At 37.2% G+C, this 25,528-nt stretch overlaps 2 protein-coding genes across 2 annotated transcripts; one reads left to right on the forward strand and one right to left on the reverse strand.

The window, feature by feature from the left end:
* The first annotated feature begins 98 nt into the window (after positions 1 to 98).
* Positions 99 to 22,324, forward strand: LOC125231755 (proteasome subunit alpha type-6-like). The gene is made up of 6 exons (XM_048137324.1): positions 99 to 237; positions 575 to 751; positions 19,957 to 20,112; positions 20,653 to 20,855; positions 21,587 to 21,657; positions 22,197 to 22,324. The coding sequence occupies exons 1-6, from the start codon at positions 162 to 164 to the stop codon at positions 22,252 to 22,254; spliced, it is 741 nt and encodes a 246-aa protein (XP_047993281.1). The 5' UTR covers positions 99 to 161; the 3' UTR covers positions 22,255 to 22,324.
* Positions 22,288 to 24,951, reverse strand: LOC125231754. The gene is made up of 4 exons (XM_048137323.1): positions 24,805 to 24,951; positions 24,149 to 24,423; positions 23,669 to 23,830; positions 22,288 to 23,307 (listed from the first exon to the last, which is right to left on the reverse strand). The coding sequence occupies exons 1-4, from the start codon at positions 24,863 to 24,865 to the stop codon at positions 22,570 to 22,572; spliced, it is 1,236 nt and encodes a 411-aa protein (XP_047993280.1). The 5' UTR covers positions 24,866 to 24,951; the 3' UTR covers positions 22,288 to 22,569.
* Positions 24,952 to 25,528: the final 577 nt, after the last annotated feature.

Raw genomic sequence — 25,528 nt, forward strand, 5'->3', positions numbered from 1 at the left:
TATTGATTTCACTATTGGTTAATTTGCTGTCAAGAATAGGCGCCCTGTAAACCGGCGATGAGAAAGGAAAATTGAAGCGTTTCGTTTGTCATTGCGAAGCGGCTGTCAAACAAAAAGTAATTTTGCCCTAAAACTAGAAAGTAAATTATTTCAAAAACACAATGGCACGTGAAAGCAGCGCAGGTTTTGATAGGCACATTACTATTTTCTCCCCGGAAGGACGACTTTATCAAGTCGGTAAGTTGCTCCAACTTTGGACCTACAACCTGGTCCACCAGCAACAAGACTCCTTTTTTACTGATTGTAATGTATGCTACAGGGTTATCTAGCTGTAATTGGCATAGTATTTTATTAATCTATCCATATACAATATCATTCTCCCGGTGTATCGTTTGTTTCTGAATGCTGACTTGCAGGTTAATAAAGTAATACATTGCAACAGGAATGTTCAATTTTATGAGATTGCTTACTTAGTATTACTTGAATAAGACAAGTATGGTCTGTATATGTATGCTGAACATAATTTCTTGATCTGATCAGCTTACAAAAACAGATAACAAATAATGTGTTTCAGAGTATGCACTAAAAGCTATCAACCAGGGTGGGTTAACGTCCGTGGCGCTACGCGGCACCGACGCGGCGGTGGTGGCGGCGCAACGCAAGGTCCCCGACCGTCTGCTGGACCCTGCCTCCGTCACACACCTGTTCGCTCTGACTGAGAAGATTGGATGTGTCATGACTGGCATGATTGGTAAGATATGCTCATAAATGCTTAGTGTGCCAGTAACAAACATTCTATTTTTCTTAGATATGAAATGAAGGGGATACCCCCATTTGCCAGAATTTCATTTGCCATAATTTTATTTGCCACCATATTCAACAATCATAATATTGTTTCTCATAACATCTTATGCCATAATCACTGTTTACTATATTAATCAAGTGCCAGAAACTTTGTTTCCCATAAAGTCAGTTTCCATAATGTCTAGGGAATGCAATCTCAACGAGATTGGGGCCCAGGTGAGATCTCGGGAACTCATGAAACCAATCTCGCGAGATCTCGCCAATTTCGAGATCTCGCGAGATTGGCCGGTTTGTGTGTTTTTTCTTGTAAATAATCACAATATAGCACTGAATAAGGATAACAATAATAAGAATGGTTGCTATTATGAAACAAGTATTTATCTTGACTATTTTTTCATATTTTTTTGATGTATTTTACATTGTTTAACATAAATTATGTACCTCACCACTCACAATATATTTTTAAAACTTTGAAGTATAGATTATTACAACTGTACTGTACTGTACTGTGACTACACCAGCCAGCAGTTACTGCTGCAAGGACGCAGAGGCGCTGGTCCTAACAGAGAGGGAGGGACGGGAGGCTCCTCGAGCTTGCTCAAATGCACGTACCGGCACGATACAGGCCGCCGGTCAGAGGCGTATGCTGGGTGTGCTAACAACCTCCGTCCTGGTGAACCTGTACCGATTCAGGACGCGCCTTCGGGCCTACTCGTGTATTCCGCCCGTCGTCTGCCGCCCTGGCATGTCCGGCTGACCCTCCTGCCCGAGACACCGGTGAGCCAATAATACGGGTGGGGAGTGTGGGGCGTTTGCAGGCAGGATGGGGATCGACGGGAGTAGAAGAACCAGACCGAATACTAGCATCGTGCCCAGTGTAGGGAAGATGGATAGATATGTGTGTAAATATATACGAAGGGATGGCGACTGCGGTTAAACTGTTTTCCGGTTTTTTTTTAATGTTGAGATTGATTGTTTGTATCCAAAGCCATTGTAGTTGAGTTTTCTGTAACTCCGACGAACCCATATTATCGCTCTTTCTCGTAATTCTGCCAAGGAGTCTCCCTGAGTGTAGTAAATACTTGTCGATTACCACAACACTTAACTATATGGTAACTAAATAAATTACACTGAAAATTCAGTAAATATTTTCACTCTAATAACTGCTTTCGCTGTAAGATAAAACTGAGGCAATATAACACGATTTTAGTCTAGTATTTATTTTTATTTTTATTAACAGTACTACTTTCTTCGACCGGCTATGCAGCCTCACGTCATTCTTGGTGATATGAAGAGACAGGGTATATAATATCTGCGAAGAGGGTTCCGCTGCTCTGCTGAGCATTCTTGGGATTGGGTTATTTTTCTGTTGATAGTTTCGTTTCATGTCATTCTTTCAGGACCCGGTGTATTTCTTCTTGTTCTTGGCAGACGACGAACACGGGAGGTAGAAGAACAATTTGAGGGTCCTTCATCTATCTGTATCTACTGTTGGCTAAGTGCAGCGTAATGTTGGTGGTTGTAGTTGTAGACCGCTAACAGTTCGAAAATTTGCCATGAACGGTGATGACACGTCCGCTGATGTGATAGATGAATGACGTTTTGAAGCGCAGTTCCTCTTGAAAAAACAGTTTCTTCTAGTTCGTGGACGACAACCAAGTTTTAAGTCCTTACTTTCATGATTCATTCAACCACTACACATTAGACACTCGTGCACAAGTTCGCTTAAAGAAAGCTCAATAATAAAACAACGATAGATTACGTGGTATTAGTCACTCAAAATAACTTAATAATCACCTTACAGCTACTGTTTCGTCACATTCACATGTACCACACCACAAGACACTCGATCTCGGCCATGTGTCGTTTTAGGTACCTAGAACTTAGAGAGTAAATATAAATACAAGGATTTTTGGGGCTGGTTTAGCCTGCTCTGGCAAAAAAAGCTATTTATACAATAAAGCTATGTTATTTTTCTAGTAGGTAGCGTGGGTTCGACTGCCATATGGTCCGATGGGCCTTTTGTCTTAGTCATAAATTTGCGTCCGCAGAGATTTGAAGAGACATTTGGATGACCCTATTCTTAATAGAGTATTGCGTTTATCTTTTTTTTTTATGACACTTGACCGTGTTTGGCCGAAGAGCGGTGACTGGAGGCCAGATGTGTGCAGTGTGCACGCCTTTACGAGGAAACTGTCTTGTTTTTTTTTTTTTTTAAGTAATTTATCTTTTTCTTTACTGGGTAGTTATTGGCTTTTTATGAGTTGGGATTGCAATATGGTATGTTGTCAAATTTACCCTGATAATTCCAGAGAAAAATCCTCTTTTTTGGGTCTCAAATAATTTTGTCTTATATTTCCGGCTAGCAATGTATCTTCGGGGAATTAATGGGTTGAGTAAGTACCTAAAGGGGTGTTATGTACATATGACTTTATAATGTGAACTTAGTATGTACATTATTATATGTTTTTCGAACTATGATATTTCGTTGACGTCCTTCGTTATAACGGTACCAATAATATGATAATATATATTATTTAGCGCTATCGGAATTAAGACCAACGTGTCTTCTTAAGTCTACTTTCCTGTCTAGTGTGTACCGTAACTTTCATTCTAGGGACACAATTAACTAATATAAACTACTACGTAGCTTGCTTTTGATACCCAGGCTATCGAGATTGCGTTATGGAGATCAGCTAATACAGTTGGGTTGAGGCTAGGTACCTCGTATGTGAACTGTCTTCCCTACCTATAAAGGATGTTATAGAAACGTCGTGGCTATCACTCAATGGCTCTGCGAGTCAACCCCTTAATTCAAATTGATCAAATGAGGCGTTATTTAATATAACTTAAGATTAGATTAATTAGGACTATAAGATTAATTTAAATATAACTGAAATGGGCCGCGTGACCGGCTCTTTCAAGTAAATGTCATATATGTATAACCGCGTCTTGAGCCGATGCGGGGCTCTAGTGATAGATTTGAAATCTAAGTTAAAGTAACGGGCGTGTGATTAGATTGATGTGACATGTATGCTTTGTGGTGTGCTTATTAAATAGTAAAACATGGTCATGGTATATAATTTAGGCACAGTGTGTAGTATAAGATTAAAATAGGCATATATAATTGCAATCCCCTGATGATAAAAGAGTAATAACGTGACCGCAGCTTTGTCCACGTGCTGACTCATGGGGGATATGAGTACCTAGGTGCGTTGGAGGCTTAACCAACTCTTAAGTTTGGTTCCCAAAACCAAACATAGTCCAAACGATATACTTTGGAGCACCAGTATTAGCACTAAGGCTTTACAGAGATGGAACGAGCTCACCAATTTGGTCGCGGTGAAGGTGTGGGTGACAGCTGAGCTGAGCTGCTGCTGCTCCTCGACGTTGGTCGTAGACAGCGGGCCCGGGTTAGGCGAGGGCCTCTGGACAGGACTTAGAGCCACCGGCACTGGCACGTCTGGCACCCGCTTGGCTTGAGTCGCTATTTAGTACACCTAAACATTATTTGATCTAACACTGTCTCTAAAAATTTTTGCAACTGTCACTGTAAGTATGTAAACACACTTCACACTCGTAAACTCATACTGCGGATTGTCTTTGTGGTTGCTGCTGGGTGTTTTTGGTCTCTCACTGTCTCTAGAAGTTGGATAAATATTAAAACACACGGCACACTCGTGACGCGAAAACTACATAAACACACTAGTGTTGGGGACATTACCGGGTTGATGATGAAAACTATTACTTGTACCATCACTTTACTTTATTCGCTTATAACAAACATATTAACAACCAATAATTCAAGACTTCTTCACTACAACTCGTCTGTACTCGAACTGGCCACCGTCACTGTATGTCCGCCATTTTTATAACAATCCAACATGGCGGAAACCAGTGACTAGTATGAGTCAATTGATATTCTTTAATACTTTCATCATAAATAACAGTAAGATAAATCAAAATATAAGGCATTAATAAATAATTACTCTTACAGCTCGGCCATCCTGTTCGAGGCGAGACCCTTCGCCAAAGCTTAATGTGAAATAATTCAAAAGAAAGACAATACCAGTTTATACGACAAAAAAGTGTAGTATAATATGCATTTGAAATAATTCTTAAACAATAGAAATACAAAACATATAACACTTCATACCGATACCTTTACCACATAATTACGATATGCTGTAAGACTGATATTAGCAAAATATTATTTATTTATGGAAAAGTAATTCTCAATTATAATAAAACTATAACTTACGTATACTAAAAATGGATTTTTAAATATTTCTATAAACCTTATCAAGTGTAAAGAAAGAGCATTAATCAGACATAGGCCTGTGAAAAATAAATATATGAATAAGATTTACTTCGATTTAAATTATTGAGATCCAATTAAATTCATTACATTTAATTAAATTCATTACATCCAATTGAATTCATTACATCCAATTAAATTATGATGATTAAATTAATTAAAGGCATTCACAAGTTATAAACATATTTCAGTAAACAATGCAACACTTCACTGCACACTTCACTCGCGAAACATAAGCAAAAAGAACATATTTACACGATTTTATGATATCACCACCTCATCACATGATTGAACGGAATTCCCGTGCCGCTACGGGGCAATAGCATCATGGGCCACCCAAGCTCTGTCAGCCTGCTGCCGCAGCTGCTCATCATGGACGCTGGATATTGCGCCGCCAGATGCAAGCTCGCATACCATTCCAGCATTTAAGGACTCAGTCGACGATCGAAAGAAGTATCTTTACCCTGACCCTCTCTCCTGGGCACTCCTGGGTCGGAAGTGAATCTACACCCCGACCCTCTCACCTGGGCACTCCTGGGTGGTAAATGAATACCAGACCCTGGCCCTTTCACCTGGACGCTCCTGGGTCCTTGATCTGAAACTTGCAACACTTTCTTTAGAAACATAAAATTTCGACTGTCTTCGAAATTATGGTAAAATTATTATGGTTCGGTAATCAATTTAATAAGTCACAATGTATTGATAGTCGTGATACCAATGTGATGATTAAATAAATTATTGTCGTCACTTATTAATATATCGCTATACTGAGTAATTATATTTAAGATTTTTCTGATTTATGCAGTATACACATCTGCAGAATCTTCAAATACTCAAATAACCCGTGATTAATGAAATATCGTGCCTAATTATTTATTTACCATTTGTAACGTATTATACATATTATATTTAACAACTATTTAAGCACCATCGCAAATACGACTATGGTGCACGGTGTACGTCTTTTTTTTTTTTATTCTGTTATCATTATTACTTTTTTTAGGTTCTAGTTAAGATTGATGCAATAGTATGTCGAAATAGAAAACTTCTTTATATATTGGGGATATAATTAATGTAAGTTAATTCCAAGTTATTTTATTTAGGTTATAGGCCCATATAAGTGGAATTAAATTGATCTGTATTTCTGATTATACACGATGTTTCCGGTATCACTCAAAACCTCAGACACCCCAACTGATTTTTATTTTTTTAAACTCATCTAGAGTATTCATCTTTTATTCTGATGGTTACTTTTTTTTTAAATTGAATTTTTAGATTTATGTACAGCTCTACTTGACTTTTAGCTCTACAGTCAATAAAATAATTGCTAACTACCATCATAAACCATAAGACTATTTATTTGTGTACGTTACTGCAACAACATAAGGTTTACCAATAGACAGCTAAGATGTTACTGTAAAACACTTTAAAGCTTTGTCACAGTAAACTTCAAATTGGACAGGTAATCGCAGTAAGCAAATAAACTCAATATTCAAAATGACAAGGTTGTAATTAGGTAAGAGTTGAATTTGTTATGTCTTATGATAAACATTAAGATTGAACTGACAAACAACGTCAAACTAGTAGCGGAAAAAATAATCGTCCATGTAACCAGCCAGTATTAATACCCCTAAATACTGAAAAAGGTAAACAACCTCTAGCAATGCGATATACACAATGTTGTATTACGAGTACAATAGAATGGGCACGTAAAAAATAACTAATAATACTAATTTAAATAAAAATATTACCCCCATCAAGATATAGCTCAATCGATTCTACTCTCGATTCTGAACAAACTGTTTTCAGGTTTTTAGTGTTAAGTGAAACACGGTGTAGTAAAAATAAGGTTTTGTCAAAGAACTTTTGAAATTCATTTTTGTCAACAAGTTAATATGATTGTCACATGTTTCTATTGCTATTCGAATTGCTATTTATTATAGCGACAGCCGTTAGATATTATATACATAAGCAATGTGGCTGCAATGACATAGATAAGGTATATGAATAATCATTATTCGTACTGCTTTCAAGCTGTGGGGTTTTCATATAATTATCAAGAGGTCTATCCACATATACATCAAGTATAACTTTATTTTCCATGAAAGGCTATTGCGAATGTAGACAATGAATATTATGTTGGGTTTCTACATTTTAGTTTTATTCCTGACTAGCTTTTACCCGCGGCTTCGCCCGCGTAATAAAAGTATTCTTATTGAAACGTTTACAAAAAATAAGATTTTCATTTGGATCCGTAGGTTTCTTTGTAGGTACATCTGTCCGCGATTATTTCCATTAAGGTAAAGCGGGGCAATTCTCGACGGGGGAGGGGGGGCATTGTAACTGATCTATTTGCTGTACGGTCAGCCAAGAAAGTGGTTTACCAGTTTTCGACTCTATTGATTGAAAAGTGGTAAACCACTTTTTGGCTGACTGTACCTTACACATATTACTATTGTTTTTAAAAGAAAATCTTGCAATGATTGTAGAATTGTTACACAGCGACCACAGCGTAGGTAGTAAGTACGAATATGTATGTATAAATATTTATACTGGGGAAACTTCATACAACCCACATAGCCAGTATCTCGACGCTATGTTCGTTAGGGTAAAAAGTACTTCCTTGCATTATCGCTTACAATTTTTTCCATTTTGCTTATACTTTATTGCAAACGTAAACATATAAACCGGCCAAGTTCGTGTCGGGCCACGCTCAGTGTAGGGTTTCGTAGTTTTCCGTATTTTTCTCAAAAACTACGGAACCTATCAAGTTCAAAACAATTTTCCTAGAAAGTCTTTATAAAGTTCTACTTTTGTGATTTTTTTCATATTTTTTAAACATATGGTTCAAAAGTTAGAGAGGGGGGGGAGACGCACTTTTTTTCCTTTAGGAGCGATTATTTCCGATAATATTAATATTATCAAAAAACGATCTTAGTAAACCCTTATTCATTTTTATATACCTATCCAACAATATATCACACGTTGGGGTTGGAATGAAAAAAAAAATATCAGCCCCCACTTTACATGTAGGGGGGGTACCATACTAAAACATTTTTTCCCATTTTTTATTTTTGCACTTTGTCGGCGTGATTGATATACATATTGGTACCAAATTTCAGCTTTCTAGTGCTAAGTTACTGAGATTATCCGCGGACGGACGGACAGACAGACATGGCGAAACTATAAGGGTTCCTAGTTGACTACGGAACCCTAAAAAGGCAAGCAAACAACGATCTTCTTGCAGCACATTGAATTTAATAGTTATTACGGATGCAGGATACTCGCCGATGCCTACTTAATCCCTTCCCACTGAGCCACCTGCATTTTACACTGCCTAGATATCGATTGCCGACCGATTATTCCGACCCCAATCCCTATTCTTATCCCCCCTATCTCTATCCTTGTCCCCGTCCCCGTCCCCTTCCCTTCCCTGTCCCCGTCCCCCCCCTATCCCTATCCCCGTCCCCGTCCCCTATTCCTATCCCTATTTCTATCCCTATCCCTATCCCTATCCCCATCCCCATCCCCATCCCCATCCCCATCCCCATCCCCATCCCCACCCCCACCCCTTCCCTATCCCTATCCCTATCCCTATCCCTATCCCTATCCCTATCCCTATCCCTATCCCTATCCCTATCCCTATCCCTATCCATATCCCTATCCCTATCCCTATCCCTATCCCTTCCCTATCCCTATCCCTATCCCTATCCCTATCCCTATCCCTATCCCTAACCCTGACCCTATCCCGTTCCTGTCCCTGTCCCTAACCCTGGCTGTCTCTGTCCCTGTCCCTGTCCCTGTCCGTCCCTGTCCCTGTCCCTGTCCCTGTCCCTGTCCTTGCCCCTGTCAAATTATCATGCTAGGAGGTGAACTTTGAAAAATCCTTTCTTAGTGCTCCTCTAAGGAACTTCCGTGTCAATTTGGAATCTCTTGAACCAGAAGTAAAGATAAAAACTAAATCTATACTTATGGCTATTTTGGATATTTTAACCCCATTGCACAACAACAGGGGAGAAAATTCCTTTTGCACCTCATTAGATTTTAAAATCGTTGTATTTATCGTGATCAGCGACCCGATAAACCATAAAAACGATACCCATATTGTGTTTTTGACTTTACCCCCTTTGCACCCCTTTAGGGGTCAAATTTAAAAAAAAACTTGAAACATGTATTTAGTCATATGTCTTTAGGAATCCTCCTGTGAAGTTTCGAATAAAATAGTCAAACTAATCTTGTTTCCCCATACAAACTTTGAACTCCCCATTTCACCCTTTAAAAGGATAATTTTGAAAAATCCTTTCTTAGTGCTCCTCTACGCCATATAAGGAACGTATGTGCCAAATTTGACATCTCTAGGACCAGCGGTTTCGGCTGTGCGTTGATATGTCAGTCAGTCAGTCAATATCTTCTTTTATATGTTTTTTTGATATTTAAACCCCATTGAACCACAACAGGGGAGAAGGTATTTCACTTCCGCCTCGTTAGATTTTAAAAACGTTGTATTTATCGTGATCAGCGACCCGATAAACCATAAAAACGATACCCATATTGATTTTTTGACTTTATCACCCCCTTTTCACCCTTTTGGGGGTTAAATTTTCAAAAAACCTGAAACACGTATTCAGTCATATGTCTTAAGGAATCTTCCTGTGAAGTTTCGAATAAAATAGTCAAACTAATCTTGTTTCCCCATACAAACTTTGAACCCCCATTTGACCCCCTTAGGAGGTGAATTTTGGAAAATCCTTTCTTAGTGCTCCTCTACACTATATAAAGAACCTACGTACCAAATTTGAAATCTCTAGGACCAGCGGTTTCGGCTGTGCGTTGATATGTCAGTCAGTCAGTCAGTCAGTCAGTCAGTCAGTCAGTCAGTCAGTCAGTCAGCTTCTTCTTTTATATATTTAGATATCTATGAAATGGGTTTATACATTGAACCTTTTATATTATTCTTAACGAATGTAAGTATATCGCAGAATATTTGTCTTACAAAGAGTCATAACAGATACTTGGATAGGTTTCTTCATAACCGATACGAGGTATATGTACTTGACTTTTAGTATGTACCAAATATATCACCAACAAAATATGCTAAGTAATAAGTATAAGTTGCGTATTTTATTCAAATTTATTGTTACTTCTGATTCAAGCATAATAATTTAAAACATAATGTTCTTTGTTACTTTATTTTTGAGAATGAGCACCCAAGGTTATATTACACATAAAGAACTAGATACGGGTAGCCAAAAGAGAAAAATGTAATTACTGTACTACTTAAACAATCAAAAAGTCGCCATAATTGTAATGTTTGACATTGTCGATCATAATATAAATTATTAAAGATTGAAGTGTACTTTTATATTAATGAAATAAATAAATCAAAACTTATCTAATGCAGCGATATTCGCGGTATAATGTGAATAAAACTAATTAATAACCGCTTTATGAAACATCATCGCAATGTAGTTTGAGCGATTTAAGCTTTCTGAAGAAAAACCAAGAACTGCATATATATTATAAGCCATGAGACCAGAATTTATGCATGCATTATAGCGATGTACTTGTGTTCAATTAATATTATATATAGTTACCCTTTATTTTTTTAAATTAAATAACACATTATATCGCCTTGAATAATATCGAACTTACGAAGATCTTTTTTTCATTGGAAGTCGACAAAATGATCTATCATATCATTAAGGTAATAATTTTTATATAATACGGGCAAGCGAGATTACGTGTCCGTCTAATAATAGGTTGGTTTTCCGTGTTACTAAAATCACATAACGCATATACTCTCATAATGTCATTGATAAAACAATTTTTTTTTAGATGCTTTTGTAGGTATTTATGAACATAGTAAAATTTTTAACTCAAATAATAAAAGCACTCATGAACATGGCATTGCGCCTCAAATTATCTGTAATTGACTAACATTTTATTTAAGTTTTCCCAACTACATACATATCCCGATTGTTAACATAAGGCGTGTAATGAAATATTAGAATATTATTTTTGGTTGATTATTTTGAATCGATTGCTTATATCAGTAAGAATTCTACTACTTATATTATTGTTTAATGTATTATTTATTAAGATTAAAATTAAACGTTAGCACGTTCATCAACGTGTATTAAAATTAAAAGCTTCGCACGTACATCTACGCGCTTCAAAAGTCGCACGTTCATCCACGCGCTTAAAATACTCGCACGTCCATCCACGCGCTTAAAAGACTCGCACGTTCATCCACGTGCTTTACACTAACACGTCCGTCCACGTGCATCAAACATTGATTCCATAAGATACATGTTACATTGTGCCATAGGTATCCTCCTTGTTGATATTTACCAATAAGTACCATAATAGCGTTAATTTTATACCTTGTACTACGATCAAAATATTTTATTATTCACGCGTTATTACTTATTACATGATCAATTGATCATGACCAACTCTACATATTAACCGTTCTTTTACATGACTATGACCAACTTACATATTGACCGTTCTTTTACATGATTATGACCAACTCGACATATTGACCGTTCTGTTACATGAGTATCACCAACTCTACATATTGACCGTTCTTTTACATGATTTTGACCAACTCTACATATTGACCGACATGATTAATACACCTATTAATATAACTCTTAATAATGACTGACTCTACATCTGACTCTACATCTGACTCTACATCTGACTCTACATCTGACTCTACATCTGACTCTACATCTGACTCTACATCTGACTCTACATCTGACTCTACATCTGACTCTACATCTGACTCTACATCTGACTCTACATCTGACTCTACATCTGACTCTACATCTGACTCTACATCTGACTCTACATCTGACTCTACATCTGACTCTACATCTGACTCTACATCTGACTCTACATCTGACTCTACATATGACTCTACATATGACTCTACATATGACTCTACATATGACTCTACATATGACTCTACATATGACTCTACATATGACTCTACATATGACTCTACATATGACTCTAATTGTGAAGTGATGTCATCTCATTTGCCTGAATTATCACCATTGCAATATATAAATCATCATTGCAATTAATATTGAATTAGTGTTATTTCAGAAACAAACAATGATATCATTGATTAAATTCACAGTATTATACATTAGTTGTCGATTTCCCATCGAATACATACCCATGATCATCATGGTAATATACGAAGAATGATTTGATATACATTGATCAGATACTTGCGCCATCACTGGCCATTGTAGAATAGTAATAATAAATGTAACCTTTTGCCTGCCGCCAACAAGCAAGAGGAGACCAAGCACTTCAATTTTCATGGAATTAAACTTTGTAAAATCTATAACACAGTTAAAATATTTGAGATTTATACTAATGATGATTGATCATATAAGGAAAAACATTTTTGTTTTATAACGAGTTACTACTCGTATATCCGAAAATGATTTCACGAACAACCAGAGGTGACCAAACTTTTTTAAAAGAAATGATAACGATCATATTATTAGATTGTTGTTATAGATTGACAACTGCTGTAACGATACCACTGCTATAACGATAAACATGTTTTTTAAAACGACTTGACGTACAACATATGCTTCACAGATGAAGATTTAGAACTTAGTTTGATTGGAAATTAACGTTATATGGTAACATTCAATCATGTTCTTGCCAATCAGATTAAACATAGCAAAACTTTAATTTTCTAGTTACGGTTAAGCTTAAGACTTCCTTTTTACAATAAGAAGTCACATTATTAAAACAGATGGATATACAATCCGGCATTTTAATACAATAAAGTTAATTTCATTAAATTTTAAATTCAGTGACAGAATTGAATGACAGTGACACAACTTCGATTTAACGATTAATGTAATGGATTCGATTCACACAAAGTATTTAAAAACATAGTCCAGGATTTGGGCACGGTCCGGCATTATGCCACGTGTCAGATGGAAATGACTTTTGTATACATTAAAAATACATACATACATACAATCACGCCTGTTTCCCAGAGGGGTAGGCAGAGATCACGGATTTCCATTTACTACGATCCTGACAAACCACTTTCGCTTCACACACTTTCATAACGTTTCTCATACACGCTCGTCGGTTTCGAGTACTTCTGACCTGGCCTTTTTGCAATATTTCCCCGATTTGATCAAGAAAAGTTCGCCTAGGTCACAGTATAAACCAGTAATAACTCTTCTTACAAACTTCACGCCGCGCGGTGTGTCGAAAAAGTACCCTCGCATGCAGCGAAAACATGCGAAACTGGTAATTATTGGGCTGGACAGTCGGGGCCGCGTTTGCGCGCTGTATCGATGTGTGTGTGAAAATGACGACAGTGCCGAGGTCATTTCGTTACTGTAGTGCTGTAGTGTTTATGGATGTGTGGAGAACAGTTCTAAAAATCCGGATATAACATTCTTCACAATTCCTAGACTTCCAGAAAAGTAAGTGGTTTTTATACTTAAATTTTTGCAGCGTTAGGTAAAAGTGAGATATAGTGATGCATTAAAATCAATAAGGATTTACCTGTAACGACATTAATTACCTACTTTGCAACCAAATACTTGTTTTTTATTTAGGTAGATGATGCGATCTATCTTATCTCGGAAGTTTGGTACCTACTTAAATATTGTGGAACCATCTATTCAGACATTTTATGTAAATACTATTTCGTCAGTATTTAAGAAAAAAACACGTACCTACTTGAATGGTACGTAGTAGAAAGTGCGTTTTTGTTTTAAATAATATCTAAGTATAACATATAAATTACCACATACGTGATGTGAAAAGCCGTCCCCGTGAATATCTCATTTTGCTCCCTCGTTACACAATCTAGTATTGCGCTTATGAGACTAATATATGAATAATATTTTTTTGTGTATTCAATATTGACTGGTGTGGTATTGTTATACTAATACTTACAGTTACCTAATAGTACCTATTAGATAACAACTACTTACTTTATACGAAGTTGATTGATTAACTTTATAGTAATTTTGTTCAACCCTGCGTGACCTTGCGCAGTAGAGACCGCCCGCATCTACCTGCCGGAGATTAACTACTGAATATTCCTTATACTGTGCCTAGGTCTTCCACTACCAACTGACCCTTTCACTCCTTTTTCATATACTTTCTTCGTTAATCTCCTCTCATCCATCCTCTCTACATGCCCAAACCACCTTAACATACCCATCTCAATCTTAAAAATACTATGATCAATATCGTACTTAACGCATCAAATATCAAGTAACCCTGTATTATAATTTTCAATTTGAACTAAAATCAACATGTCATAATATGTATACCTACATATTTTTTTTTACGAATATTGTGTCCCTTGACTCAAGAAATTGCAATATTAGAATATTTTATGATTACATATTTTTACACAGCTTATATAATTAAATATTTATTTTAAATTGTATTCCAGATCTGTATAATCTGATAAGTTCGAATATGTATCATAATTAAGTAACAAGTATTTGACTCATGATTATTTTCTAACTGGTATAATAAATGTCACCACTTTTCAAAAACCGAGATGTGAATTTGAAGCAAAATTTTGTTAGCCGTTTTTAACAACTCGAGGCATTGCTAATACAAAGGAAAAATCGTTTAATCAAGAGTTTATTCCTATTGACAAAGTGCCAGTTTACTCATAACTCCACGATTTCTTAAAGACATACTGTTACAAATTGACCGCTGCAGCATATCGTAGCGCTTAATGTGTAAAATAATATGCAATTTTCTGAACAAGTTGTGTTCCATTTTGGATTCATAAAAATAAGAAATCGTTATAACTTTTAATAATACACAGTACTGAGGGTAAGTAAATGTAATGATGACATCTTTTTTTTTTAACAATAATGTTAAATAATGAGAAGTGATTGACTAATGACTACTGCACGTTTTATCAATAATTATACTTTTGTTTTATGCGTATTATTGATCTATTGATATAATTTACCACAATTATTTTATTCCATCAGATTTTGCAATATAGTCATGACGGTAGATTATCAAACCAGTTCTACAACGCCAAAGAAAGAAAAATAAATGTCTCACTTACCATAACAATTTCAGTGCACGTTTCGTAAAGTAAGATAATGGTACTTCCACAAAAAAAAACCAAAGGAAAGAAAACCTTACGTTCGTGTGGCGTGGCAAAAATCTTTACAGATTCTTGTTTCGTCCCATTTCTGACCTGTTGGGGACATTACCGGGTTGATGATGAAAACTATTACTTGTACCATCACTTTACTTTATTCGCTTATAACAAACATATTAACAACCAATAATTCAAGACTTCTTCACTACAACTCGTCTGTACTCGAACTGGCCACCGTCACTGTATGTCCGCCATTTTTATAACAATCCAACATGGCGGAAACCAGTGACTAGTATGAGTCAATTGATATTCTACACTAGGAATAGGAACGGATCGTAGGCCGCGGTCGGTCGGTTACCACCCGTAGAGTCGTTGCGGGCTCTTTTGTTTTGACCGGGGTTTTTGCGCTCGCACAACCCTTGAGGGACAATTGCGCTCGCAGGGATGCGTCCGTTCACCACGGCGTCCCTATTTAAAAAAGAAATAAAAAAATATACAACGTGTTTCGGTATCACTCAAAACCTCAGACACCCCAACTGATTTTTATTTTTTTAAACTCATCTAGAGTGTTCATCAGATCTTTTAATCTGATCGTTACTTTTTTTTAAATTGAATTTTTAATTTTCTGTACAGCTCTACTTGACTTTTAGCTCTACACTCAATAAAATAATTGGTAACTACCATCATAAACCATAAGACTATTTATTTGTGTACGTTACTGCAACGACATAAGGTTTACCAATAGACAGCTAAGATGTCACTGTAAAACACTTTAAAGCTTTATCACAGTAAACTTCAAATTGGACAGGTAATCGCAGTAAGCAAATTTAAACCCAATATTCAAAATGACAAGGTTGTAATTAGGTACGAGTTCAATTTGTTATGACTTATGATAAACATTAAGATTAAACTGACAAACAACGTCAAACTAGTAGCGGAAAAAATAATCGTCCAAGTAACCAGCCAGTATTAATACCCCTAAATACTGAAAAAGGTAAACAACCTCTAGCAATGCGATATACACAATGCGACGACAACAACGTACAAGGCGAAATCTGCGATTTTTTTTTGTAGCAGATAGCACCTTGTACGTTGGTGGGTAAGGTGCAATTTTCTGAAAAAAATAATTGCAGTTTGCACCCTATACGTTGTTGTCGTCGAATGTTGTATTACGAGTACAATAGAATGGGCACGTAAAAAATAAGTAATAATACTAATTTAAATAAAAATATTACCCCCATCAAGATATAGCTCAATCGATTCTACTCTCGATTCTGAACAAACTGTTTTCAGGTTTTTAGTGTTAAGTGAAACACGGTGTATAATACAATCATTTGATTTTTTGAGTGTTAATATAAATTGTTATTGGTTGCCTAACAAACGACAGCCGTAGTGAAGTTGTTGTAGGCTTCTGCTCTCTCGACATCCAACAAAACTCTGTGCACGAAAATTCGTAAAATAGATGGCTATATACACACAGCCGTATGTGTAATACCATAATGGCGAATCACGCAAATAGGCCTGGCTGATACCCTTCGAATTATTTCGAAACGGTCTGAATCTGTCATTCGTCATTCCGAACTCAGATAGGTAAATTATTGAGCGAAATAAGCGAGTTGAATCTCTAGATCTCTACTGAGTTAACGAGTTGGCGAGTCCAGTTAAATGATATAGTTCATATAAATCATTTACAGCTTGGGAAAGAAACATGTCTAGTCATTTCGCGAGCTTTTTATGCTTGAGTTCAATCTCGTTGATCTCGCGAGATCTCGTCAATTTTTCGGCCGAGATCAATCTCGCTAAAAATGACCGAGATCTCGTACAAAAGAGATCTCGCGAGAACGAGATTGCATTCCCTAATAATGTCATTTGTCAGAATCATCGAAATCAGTAATTACCACATTCCATACCATCATTTGTCATCCAAATTAGCGACCAGAAAAGTCAATTTCCATAATGTGATTTGGCAGAATCATCAATATGAATCATAAATGCGTAACTATCACAGAGACGACACTACTAGAAGCACTAGAGAATGAAACTGCTATCAGAAAGTAGGTTAGGTTAGAACTATGGCCCCCTGAAAAATGAAACTGCTTGAAAAGTAGGTTAGGTTAGGTTAGAACTGTGACCCCCTGGAAAATGAAACTGCTATCAGAAAGTAGGTTAGGTAATAATATGGGCAACAATTAATATGGCAATAATTGCTTATGGCGTTTGAATATTATATCCATACTATCCATACTTCCATACTAATATTATAAATGCGAAAGTAACTCTGTCTGTCTGTCTGTCTGTCTGTCTGTCTGTCTGTCTGTCTGTTACGCTTTCCCGCTTAAACCACGCAGCCGATTTTGATGAAATTTGGAACAGACAATCTTTAGACCCTGAGACAAAACATAGGCTACTTTTTATTTCGAAAAAAAGGGATGAAGGGGTTGAAAAAGAGGTTGAAAGTTTGTATGGGATTTCTTAATTTTAAAAGATAAAACCATGAAACTTTATATTTTAGCACTTGATAAGAAATCATTAAACATATATTTAAAGTCACATACAGGTCGAACGCGATTAATTAACATTATTTTTACCTTTAAAATAAACATGGTGGGAAATAAACATTAACTAAAAGCGGGTAGATTATATTTATTTGTCTACCCCGAACATTTATATAAATTAATATCGGGTAGTTTTGTGTTGTTTACATCTCCGGTGACATTTTGTTGGGACGTCAGTCTTCCGCGACCACGGCCAGTGCAACCTGGCCGAAACGTTGGGAAAAAAGGTAAAAATAATGTTAATTAATCGCGTTCGACCTGTATGTGACTTTAAATATGTGTACAAAGCGCGAGAACTTAAAGTGTTATATCATTAAACATCTTGATAAGGGATAGGGATAGGGATAGCGATAGGGATAGCGATAGGGATAGCGATAGGGATAGGGATAGCGATAGCGATAGGGATAGGGATACGGATACGGATAATATGGGTATCGTTAGAGGGATACGGATCAGGGATGTAACGGAGTTCTGCTTCTGCTTCCGTTACTGCGGAACTTCCGTTTTGTTTTACACATCCGCTTCTGTTCCGGTTCTGTTATTTTTCAAACGGAAGTTATAACGGATGTCGGAACCTAGCGCGACGGTGGGACATGAGCGGCGTACATCAAAGACCAACAGGTCTATACCCATCATTCGCTCATCTCTCCGCTTGCCACGTGCTGCGATACTAAACATTAATCGCTTCATTCCATTGCGCGCCAATATTTGTCCTGTCCACCTAGTTAGTAGCGAGTGAACAACTATTCAGTGGTGCAGGGCTTATCTACGATCCCCTTAGAAGCTCCCCTTAGATTTGTTTATTAAATACAGTTTACTTCTTTTACAATCACTCCATTTAATTTAAAAATTTAATTGTGTGCTAACAATTACACATATAATATTTACTGGTTAGTTTTGGATTGTATTATACTACCTACGAGTAAGTTTTCTTTTCGTTTCTAAAACCTTTTACGGCATAATAAAGGTTTAAAAGGATTCTTATGTGATTTTTAGTGATTACCTAAACAACAAACAATCTTAAAGTTCAAGGTGATTTAAATTTTTGGATTGTAATGAATGATATACTTAAGATAAAATATCAGGTTACTTTTCTTTTCGTTTTTAAAACCTAAGTGGGCCTAAAGGCTGATTACAAACTGCTGATTACAGGCTGAACAGTAAACACCTAAAAGTTCTAGGTAATTTAATTAGTTTTGGTTTATGTTATACCTATGTGGTATTTTTTCATTTCGTTTTTAACATTTATAACTTCCGCTTCTGGTTCCGGTTCCGCTTCTGCTTCCGTTAAACTAAATTCAAAACTTCCGCTTCCGCTTCCGGTTCCGTTAAAACCACATCCGTTACATCCCTGATACGGATAATCGGTCGGCGGTCTCTTACAATCAATGTGCTCTAAGACGATCGTTGTTTGCTTGCTTGAAGATTACGTTTGCGATAAGTATAAGCAAAATGTAAAAAATTGTAAGGGATAATAGAAAAAAGTACTTTTTACCCACCGATCATAGTGTCGAAATACGGGCTATGTGGGATGTTTATAAAGGTTTCCCCAGCGTATATAGAATTACCTACGCTGTGGTCGATGTGTAATATTTCTACAATCATTGCAAGCAAAAGTATTATGTGCAATCGAAATAATCGCAGATAAATATACCTACAGAGAAACCTAAGGATTCAAATGAAAATCTTAATGAATACTTTTATTACGCGGGCGAAGCCGCGGGTAAAAGCTAGTTAAACCATATTATTGCACTTAATAATATGGCTAACAAATAGTATGGCATTGTATGATTATGGAAGGTAATGTTCGGATAAACAACCAGTATGTCATACAATTTTTATGGTAAACAAATCATTCGGGCAAATGAAATTCAGGCAAGTTAGATTCGGGCATATGAATATTATGATTTAACATAATCGACTTTCGACTGTCGGGAAAACAATAGCCAACTGAAATGAAGGCCACTTTTGGAATAAAGGAAATACAATCTAGAAAAGACAAGAGAATGTAAGTTAATAAAATCTTTTTTTTACTATATAAATCCACATAGAAGAAGCATTTTACCTACTTTAAATCAACAGTATTCAGCTGCAATTGGTTTCCCAATCTAATGTTCTGCCCTGTTATTTGCTCATAGCTGACAGCAAGTCCCAAGTGCAGCGCGCCCGCTATGAGGCAGCCAACTGGCGCTACAAATATGGCTGCGATGTTCCCGCCGCGACACTCTGCCGCCGCGTCGCTGACATCAGCCAGGTCTACACGCAAAACGCGGAGATGCGACCACTCGGCTGCAGTAAGTAAAGTTGAGACAACTTTCTACATAGAATCAGCAGAAAAGCTACCCATTGTAGTGAAAATAATTTTATTTTATAGACACAAAGAAATAGGTAGGTATTTATCCTTTAATTTTTAGAAAAATTGTTATAAAATATCAAAAAAAAGATTTAGAATTTCTGATACAAAATTCTGGAAGGAATTGTCACGAATGTTTTTAAAATTGACTATTTCTGAATATAAGCTCTTATAGTAAAAAGCAGTCAGCTTAGAAAAATTCTACTATTCATCTGATCCCTTAGCACAACTTGCGCTCTCGCGCAGACTTCTAGTATGGACTCGCGCGCGAGAGCGCAAGTTGTGCTAAAGGATCTGGTATTTAATTCCAAACTTTTTTAAGCATGGAAGTAGAAGTATCCTTTTAGTAGGTAAAAGACATAACAGACTTCAACAGTCTGAGGTCAGCTGAAGCCAACATTACATAAATTTGCAGATCAAATTTTTATGTTGACTAGCAGTTGGTGGCTTTGCAAAATTTAATACAATACTTCTCTTCCAGGCATGATGCTGATTTCCTATGACCCAGAGACTGGCCCAGTGGTCTACAAGACTGACCCATCAGGCTACTATTGCTCGTACAAGGCTTGCGCAGCCGGCGCCAAGGCCACGGACGCTGGAGCGTACTTGGAAAAGAAGCTCAAGAAGAGGGCTGATCTGCCCACTGATGATGCCATTCAGCTGGCCATTGCTTGTCTTAGTCAGGTGAGTTGTTCTTATCTTAGTCTTGTAGTAATCGCACATTAAATATTAAATTATAATATGTATGATTTAACCCATTCAATAGGATAGTTTTCTACTAGTCAAATGAGTTTCGTTTTAAGAACTGTCAAAACGATTTGCTAATATGGAATTAGGTACTATGAAATACTGAGGAGTGACGTCACGGTCAATTCATTTACTTTATATCTTTCTCTTTAACTTATTAAATAGAAATTATGTTTCAAAATAACTACTGTCCAAATTTTTCTTTTAATCATGTGGTGCTTTATTTCGTGCACTGCATAAAATATTCTATTTTAAGTATAGGAAACTAGCCTATTTATCGCATTTGGTGACATGTTTCGAATCAAATTGATTTATAGTCAATCCATGACATGAGTGCTCGCGGCGGTCACATACCGTGAGTACCAGGTAGTTGAAATAACTCACGCGTCTGTCAGAAGATGTTGATGTCACTTCTAGGAAGTCTTCTCCGAGAACACGGAGACAACGCCGTCCCCGAAGGGAGCTTGGTTTAAAAATGTAGTTATGTGTCTTTAGCAATAAGACCGCCTGTTGTCTGCCTCTATTTATAATCATTTGTTTTGTCTCCACTGTATCTTTTGCTGAGGTGTGCCAATAAAGAATATTCTATCTATCTATGCGCAAAGAATCCTGTACATGAAGCGCCACTTATTTCCGTAGAAATGCTAATATGTATATTTACGTTACAGGTCCTTTCGGTGGACTTCAGGGCAAATGAGATCGAGGTCGGCATTGTCACTAAGGAGAACCCCAACTTCCAGTAAGTAATCCTTTATGTGCTCTAAGTCAACCACATTCTATCATTAAAAATGTAACTTGAAAACTTGCAAGCTGACTGGAGCTTGAGTATAACTGGCTCCCTGTATATTGTGCCGCGAGCGATTCAACCCTACAGAGCAAGGTCTGATTCTGATATCACCTACAGTAATGCGACGCAAGAGCTCAATGAGGCAACTCGCATATAGTGTTGCAGTCGTACAGCTTACCACCAGGCAGACCATATGCTTGTTTTTTTTATGCACTCAGGGCCACAAACTAGCCGAGCCGAAGACGTGGCCTACGATGGTGCGAACGCGCCCAGAAGTTGCCTGTTCATAATTCGTATAGAACTTTATATTTTAGCAAACAAGACATATTTTTAATATAGCTGGAGCTGGAGGCATGGTATATTTATATTAGAAGGCACACCTAACTGTCAGCGAGATTGTAATATCTGGTCTGGACCAGTTTTAAAAGTGATAATAAGGGTGAGAGCCGGGTCTTGAATAAGATTTTAGTTAAAAAAATTGTTTGTTACAGTGTGCTCACGGAGGGTGAGATCGAGCGACACCTGACGGCCATCGCTGAGAAGGATTAAGGTCTGGTTACGGTTATTATACAATAAAACATCTATGTATTGATATTTTTAATAAAAACACTTCTTTCAATCACTTATTTAATTATACAAAGTTATCCTGATCTAGTCTTTGCATGCATAGAAGTAACTGTTGATTTTGGCAGCATAGTAGTGACTCCTACAAAAATTGATTCTAATGACTAGTACTCCGTAGTGCCAATCATAGAATACTTCACCTATACTATATTTATAACACTATACAAAAATCAAAATTTCTAAGGTACAGCTATATTTTATTGTTTAGGTAATTATATTTGTGCAATGTGCATTTACAACTTAAACATGATTTTGATTAGGATAATCTGTCAACAAACCGTCAATTCCTTTAGGAACGGTCGCTACTACCGCTTTCGGCATCTCAGTAACCACATTAGTAAAGTCGTGTACGTTACAGCAAAACACTAATCCATACACAGGACTTTCATAATTCCTGTTACGTAAAAGCGATTTTAGCCAAGATGCCCTCGCACACATGCTTTCGCAAAACACTGAAGCACGAATCTCGCTCACAGCCACAAAAGGATCGTTCAAAACTACAATAGCGATGGCTTTATTTTGATGCGGATCATGAACTAATGTCCATATATACTTCGGAACAGGAAAGCGTCCAGGTTTCAAGTACAATTCGACTCGTTTAGAATCGGCACGGAACGACATGATATTATGCGTTCCTGTCCAGACATCAAGTTGAGAACTATTACTTCTAGCGTGACGTAGCACTTCAGAGACATCTTTATGTAAGTGCCTTAAGTTTCCATGTGCGATACCTTTCCATGCCGCTATGCGGTTTGAAGGGAAGTCCGCTACGCGCATATCTTGGTCGTCAAAGTAATGTGGGGATAGGAGAGTGGCTGAGGTAAGCTCCTGGTCTGACAATGAGACGGGGTCATGTCTAAGGATTTCTCTGACGCGTTTGTTGAGACGTTTCTCGTCGGAGTAGAGATGGTCGGTGTCCGTGCGTGTACGGGTGTCAAACATTTGGTTGAAGTTGCCGAGGAGACTACGTGGTGCGTCCTGAAATATTAAGTTAGTATTTGTGAACATTGGTATTCGAAAACTACAATAAGGTCAATTAAGTATTTCGATCACATAGACGAAGATTTGGCAACTTTGTTATAAGGAAAATGTAACTCTAGTCAGTCTAGAGAATCAAACTAACGCGATAGTAAACCAATCGATCCACAAAAGTAAAGGGTAATCAGCAGAGATTATCAGCAGTTACTTAGATATCTACAAAAGAATAGGTATGTAGGTAGGCATTTACTGACGGTACTTAGACACTTAGTTGTAGGTACTATCAGCTGCAAAAGTGCATGGAGAAGTTATGAATGAATTCATTGATAAATTAGCCATGCACTTTTGCAGCTGATAGTACCTGTTCTCTATGAGGAGGCAGCGCCGGGCCGGTGGCGGAGGCGCGGGCGGCTAAAGGTATCGCGCGATCCGAGTCGTAGCAAAGAGCCGCTAGATGCCGCGCGCCTCGAGAGCCAGGCGATTGGTAAGCGCGCCCTTGGTTCGGCGGCGCACAGTGGTCCACCTGTAAATCAGTTATATTGATAAACAAAATATTTAATATAAATACATGTCAATAGGGAGTTCATATAAAATGAATACCCACATCCTTGTGAGAAAAATTGCCATGTGAAGCGAAGCAGAACTGCCTCGCCCAAGGCAGGAATCTGCACTTTATATCTGCCTCCCTCGCACACAGCGAGTAGGTACTGTATGCTGCAGTTTCCAGGCTACGAACTTGCTCGTTAACCGAAGTGATCGAGTGCACGGGCCGGCACTGTACACAGATTATGAGACGACGTAATCATGGCAACGAGCGACAAAAGAAAGTTGGGTCTCTTACATGGTGAAGTACATCCTCAAAAATATTCTCCTGACATCCCAGCTCCAGCAAATGTCGCAACGTATTATCAATCTGCACTCTATATCTGCCGCCTTCACACACAGCAAGCACGGTATGCTGCTGCGGCCAGGCTAAGAACTTGTTGCCACGACAGACGAGTCCGATTTGCTCGCCGGACGAGAGTCGTACGGCGCCTGAGGTGGCGCGGTGCGAGGATATTAGAGGCATGTTGTCGGGGATACATTCTCGGCAGGATAGCTCGATTACGCAGCCCGCTGAAATACAAATTAACATAATATGTATATAAATTATCGTTTTTGCTGCGCCATCTAGGGCAATAACTTGTTATTGTATTATTACAAATTTCAGAAAACGACTAGAAAAATGTTTAGTTAGATGTAACATATCATTTTTCAAAAATATATTGCTGATTTTAATTAAAGGGGAAGTAGGTTATACAGTTATTTATCAAATAAATGAGAAAAATTATAAATATAAGAACCACAGACCTACCATAACACAATCAAGCTAGCCTGTTATTTTGTATAATAAAATGAGAACATGTTTAGCTTTACCTAACTGTAGGTATGTAATGCTAAAGTATATGATAAAAACTGCCACTTATTGAACACTATTTGCAAATAAATTTCACTTACGATCAGAAAACGCTGCTATCTGGAAGCAAGCCAAAAGCACTATACAGCGTAGAGTCCCCATTCTCACAATCCAGAGTTCCGAACACTCACAAACGTATCTCCTGAGACACTGACGATACGCAGTCCACCCAACTAGTCGACCCCCTGATAACCCCCAATGACAAGTCAATGAACTAACGTACTATGTCATGGGTATAGCGAGTTCAGTTGTCACCTTTTGGAACTATTCGAAAATTCCATAATAAACAACTATTGTTCGCATCAAGGAATTAGTTAATAGGATTCAATGATCTATTCACAAATGTATAGATTAGATTGCTGTTGGAATTTGAACTACATAGTAAATGATGTAAGAGTTGATTCTGTGTTTACGATACACAGTGACAGACATGTTTTCCTTGTTTGTTTTTATGTAGGCAGAAGGACATTAATAAATGTTATTTTCAAGATAAGTTTGTAATAAGTAGGTTAATTAGTAGTCACGTTGTTTCACTTAATCCCTTATAATATCCGACCCAAACAAACAAAATTAATAAACATTAAAATATTTATTAGTACCTACTTATAGAAAGCCAATGTGGTTCAAATTATCGAACACAACAAAATTGTGCATTAGTTTACATGTTACCACTCTGGCAGTCTGGCTGTTATTTTGCTGACAGTACCACCAGCAACACTGTTAGCTGTACATTTGTGATCCTCATTACAAGGGCATAAAGTCTGA

The sequence above is a fragment of the Leguminivora glycinivorella genome, chromosome 12 (genome assembly GCF_023078275.1).
Source record: "Leguminivora glycinivorella isolate SPB_JAAS2020 chromosome 12, LegGlyc_1.1, whole genome shotgun sequence".
NCBI classification, from domain to species: domain Eukaryota; kingdom Metazoa; phylum Arthropoda; class Insecta; order Lepidoptera; family Tortricidae; genus Leguminivora; species Leguminivora glycinivorella.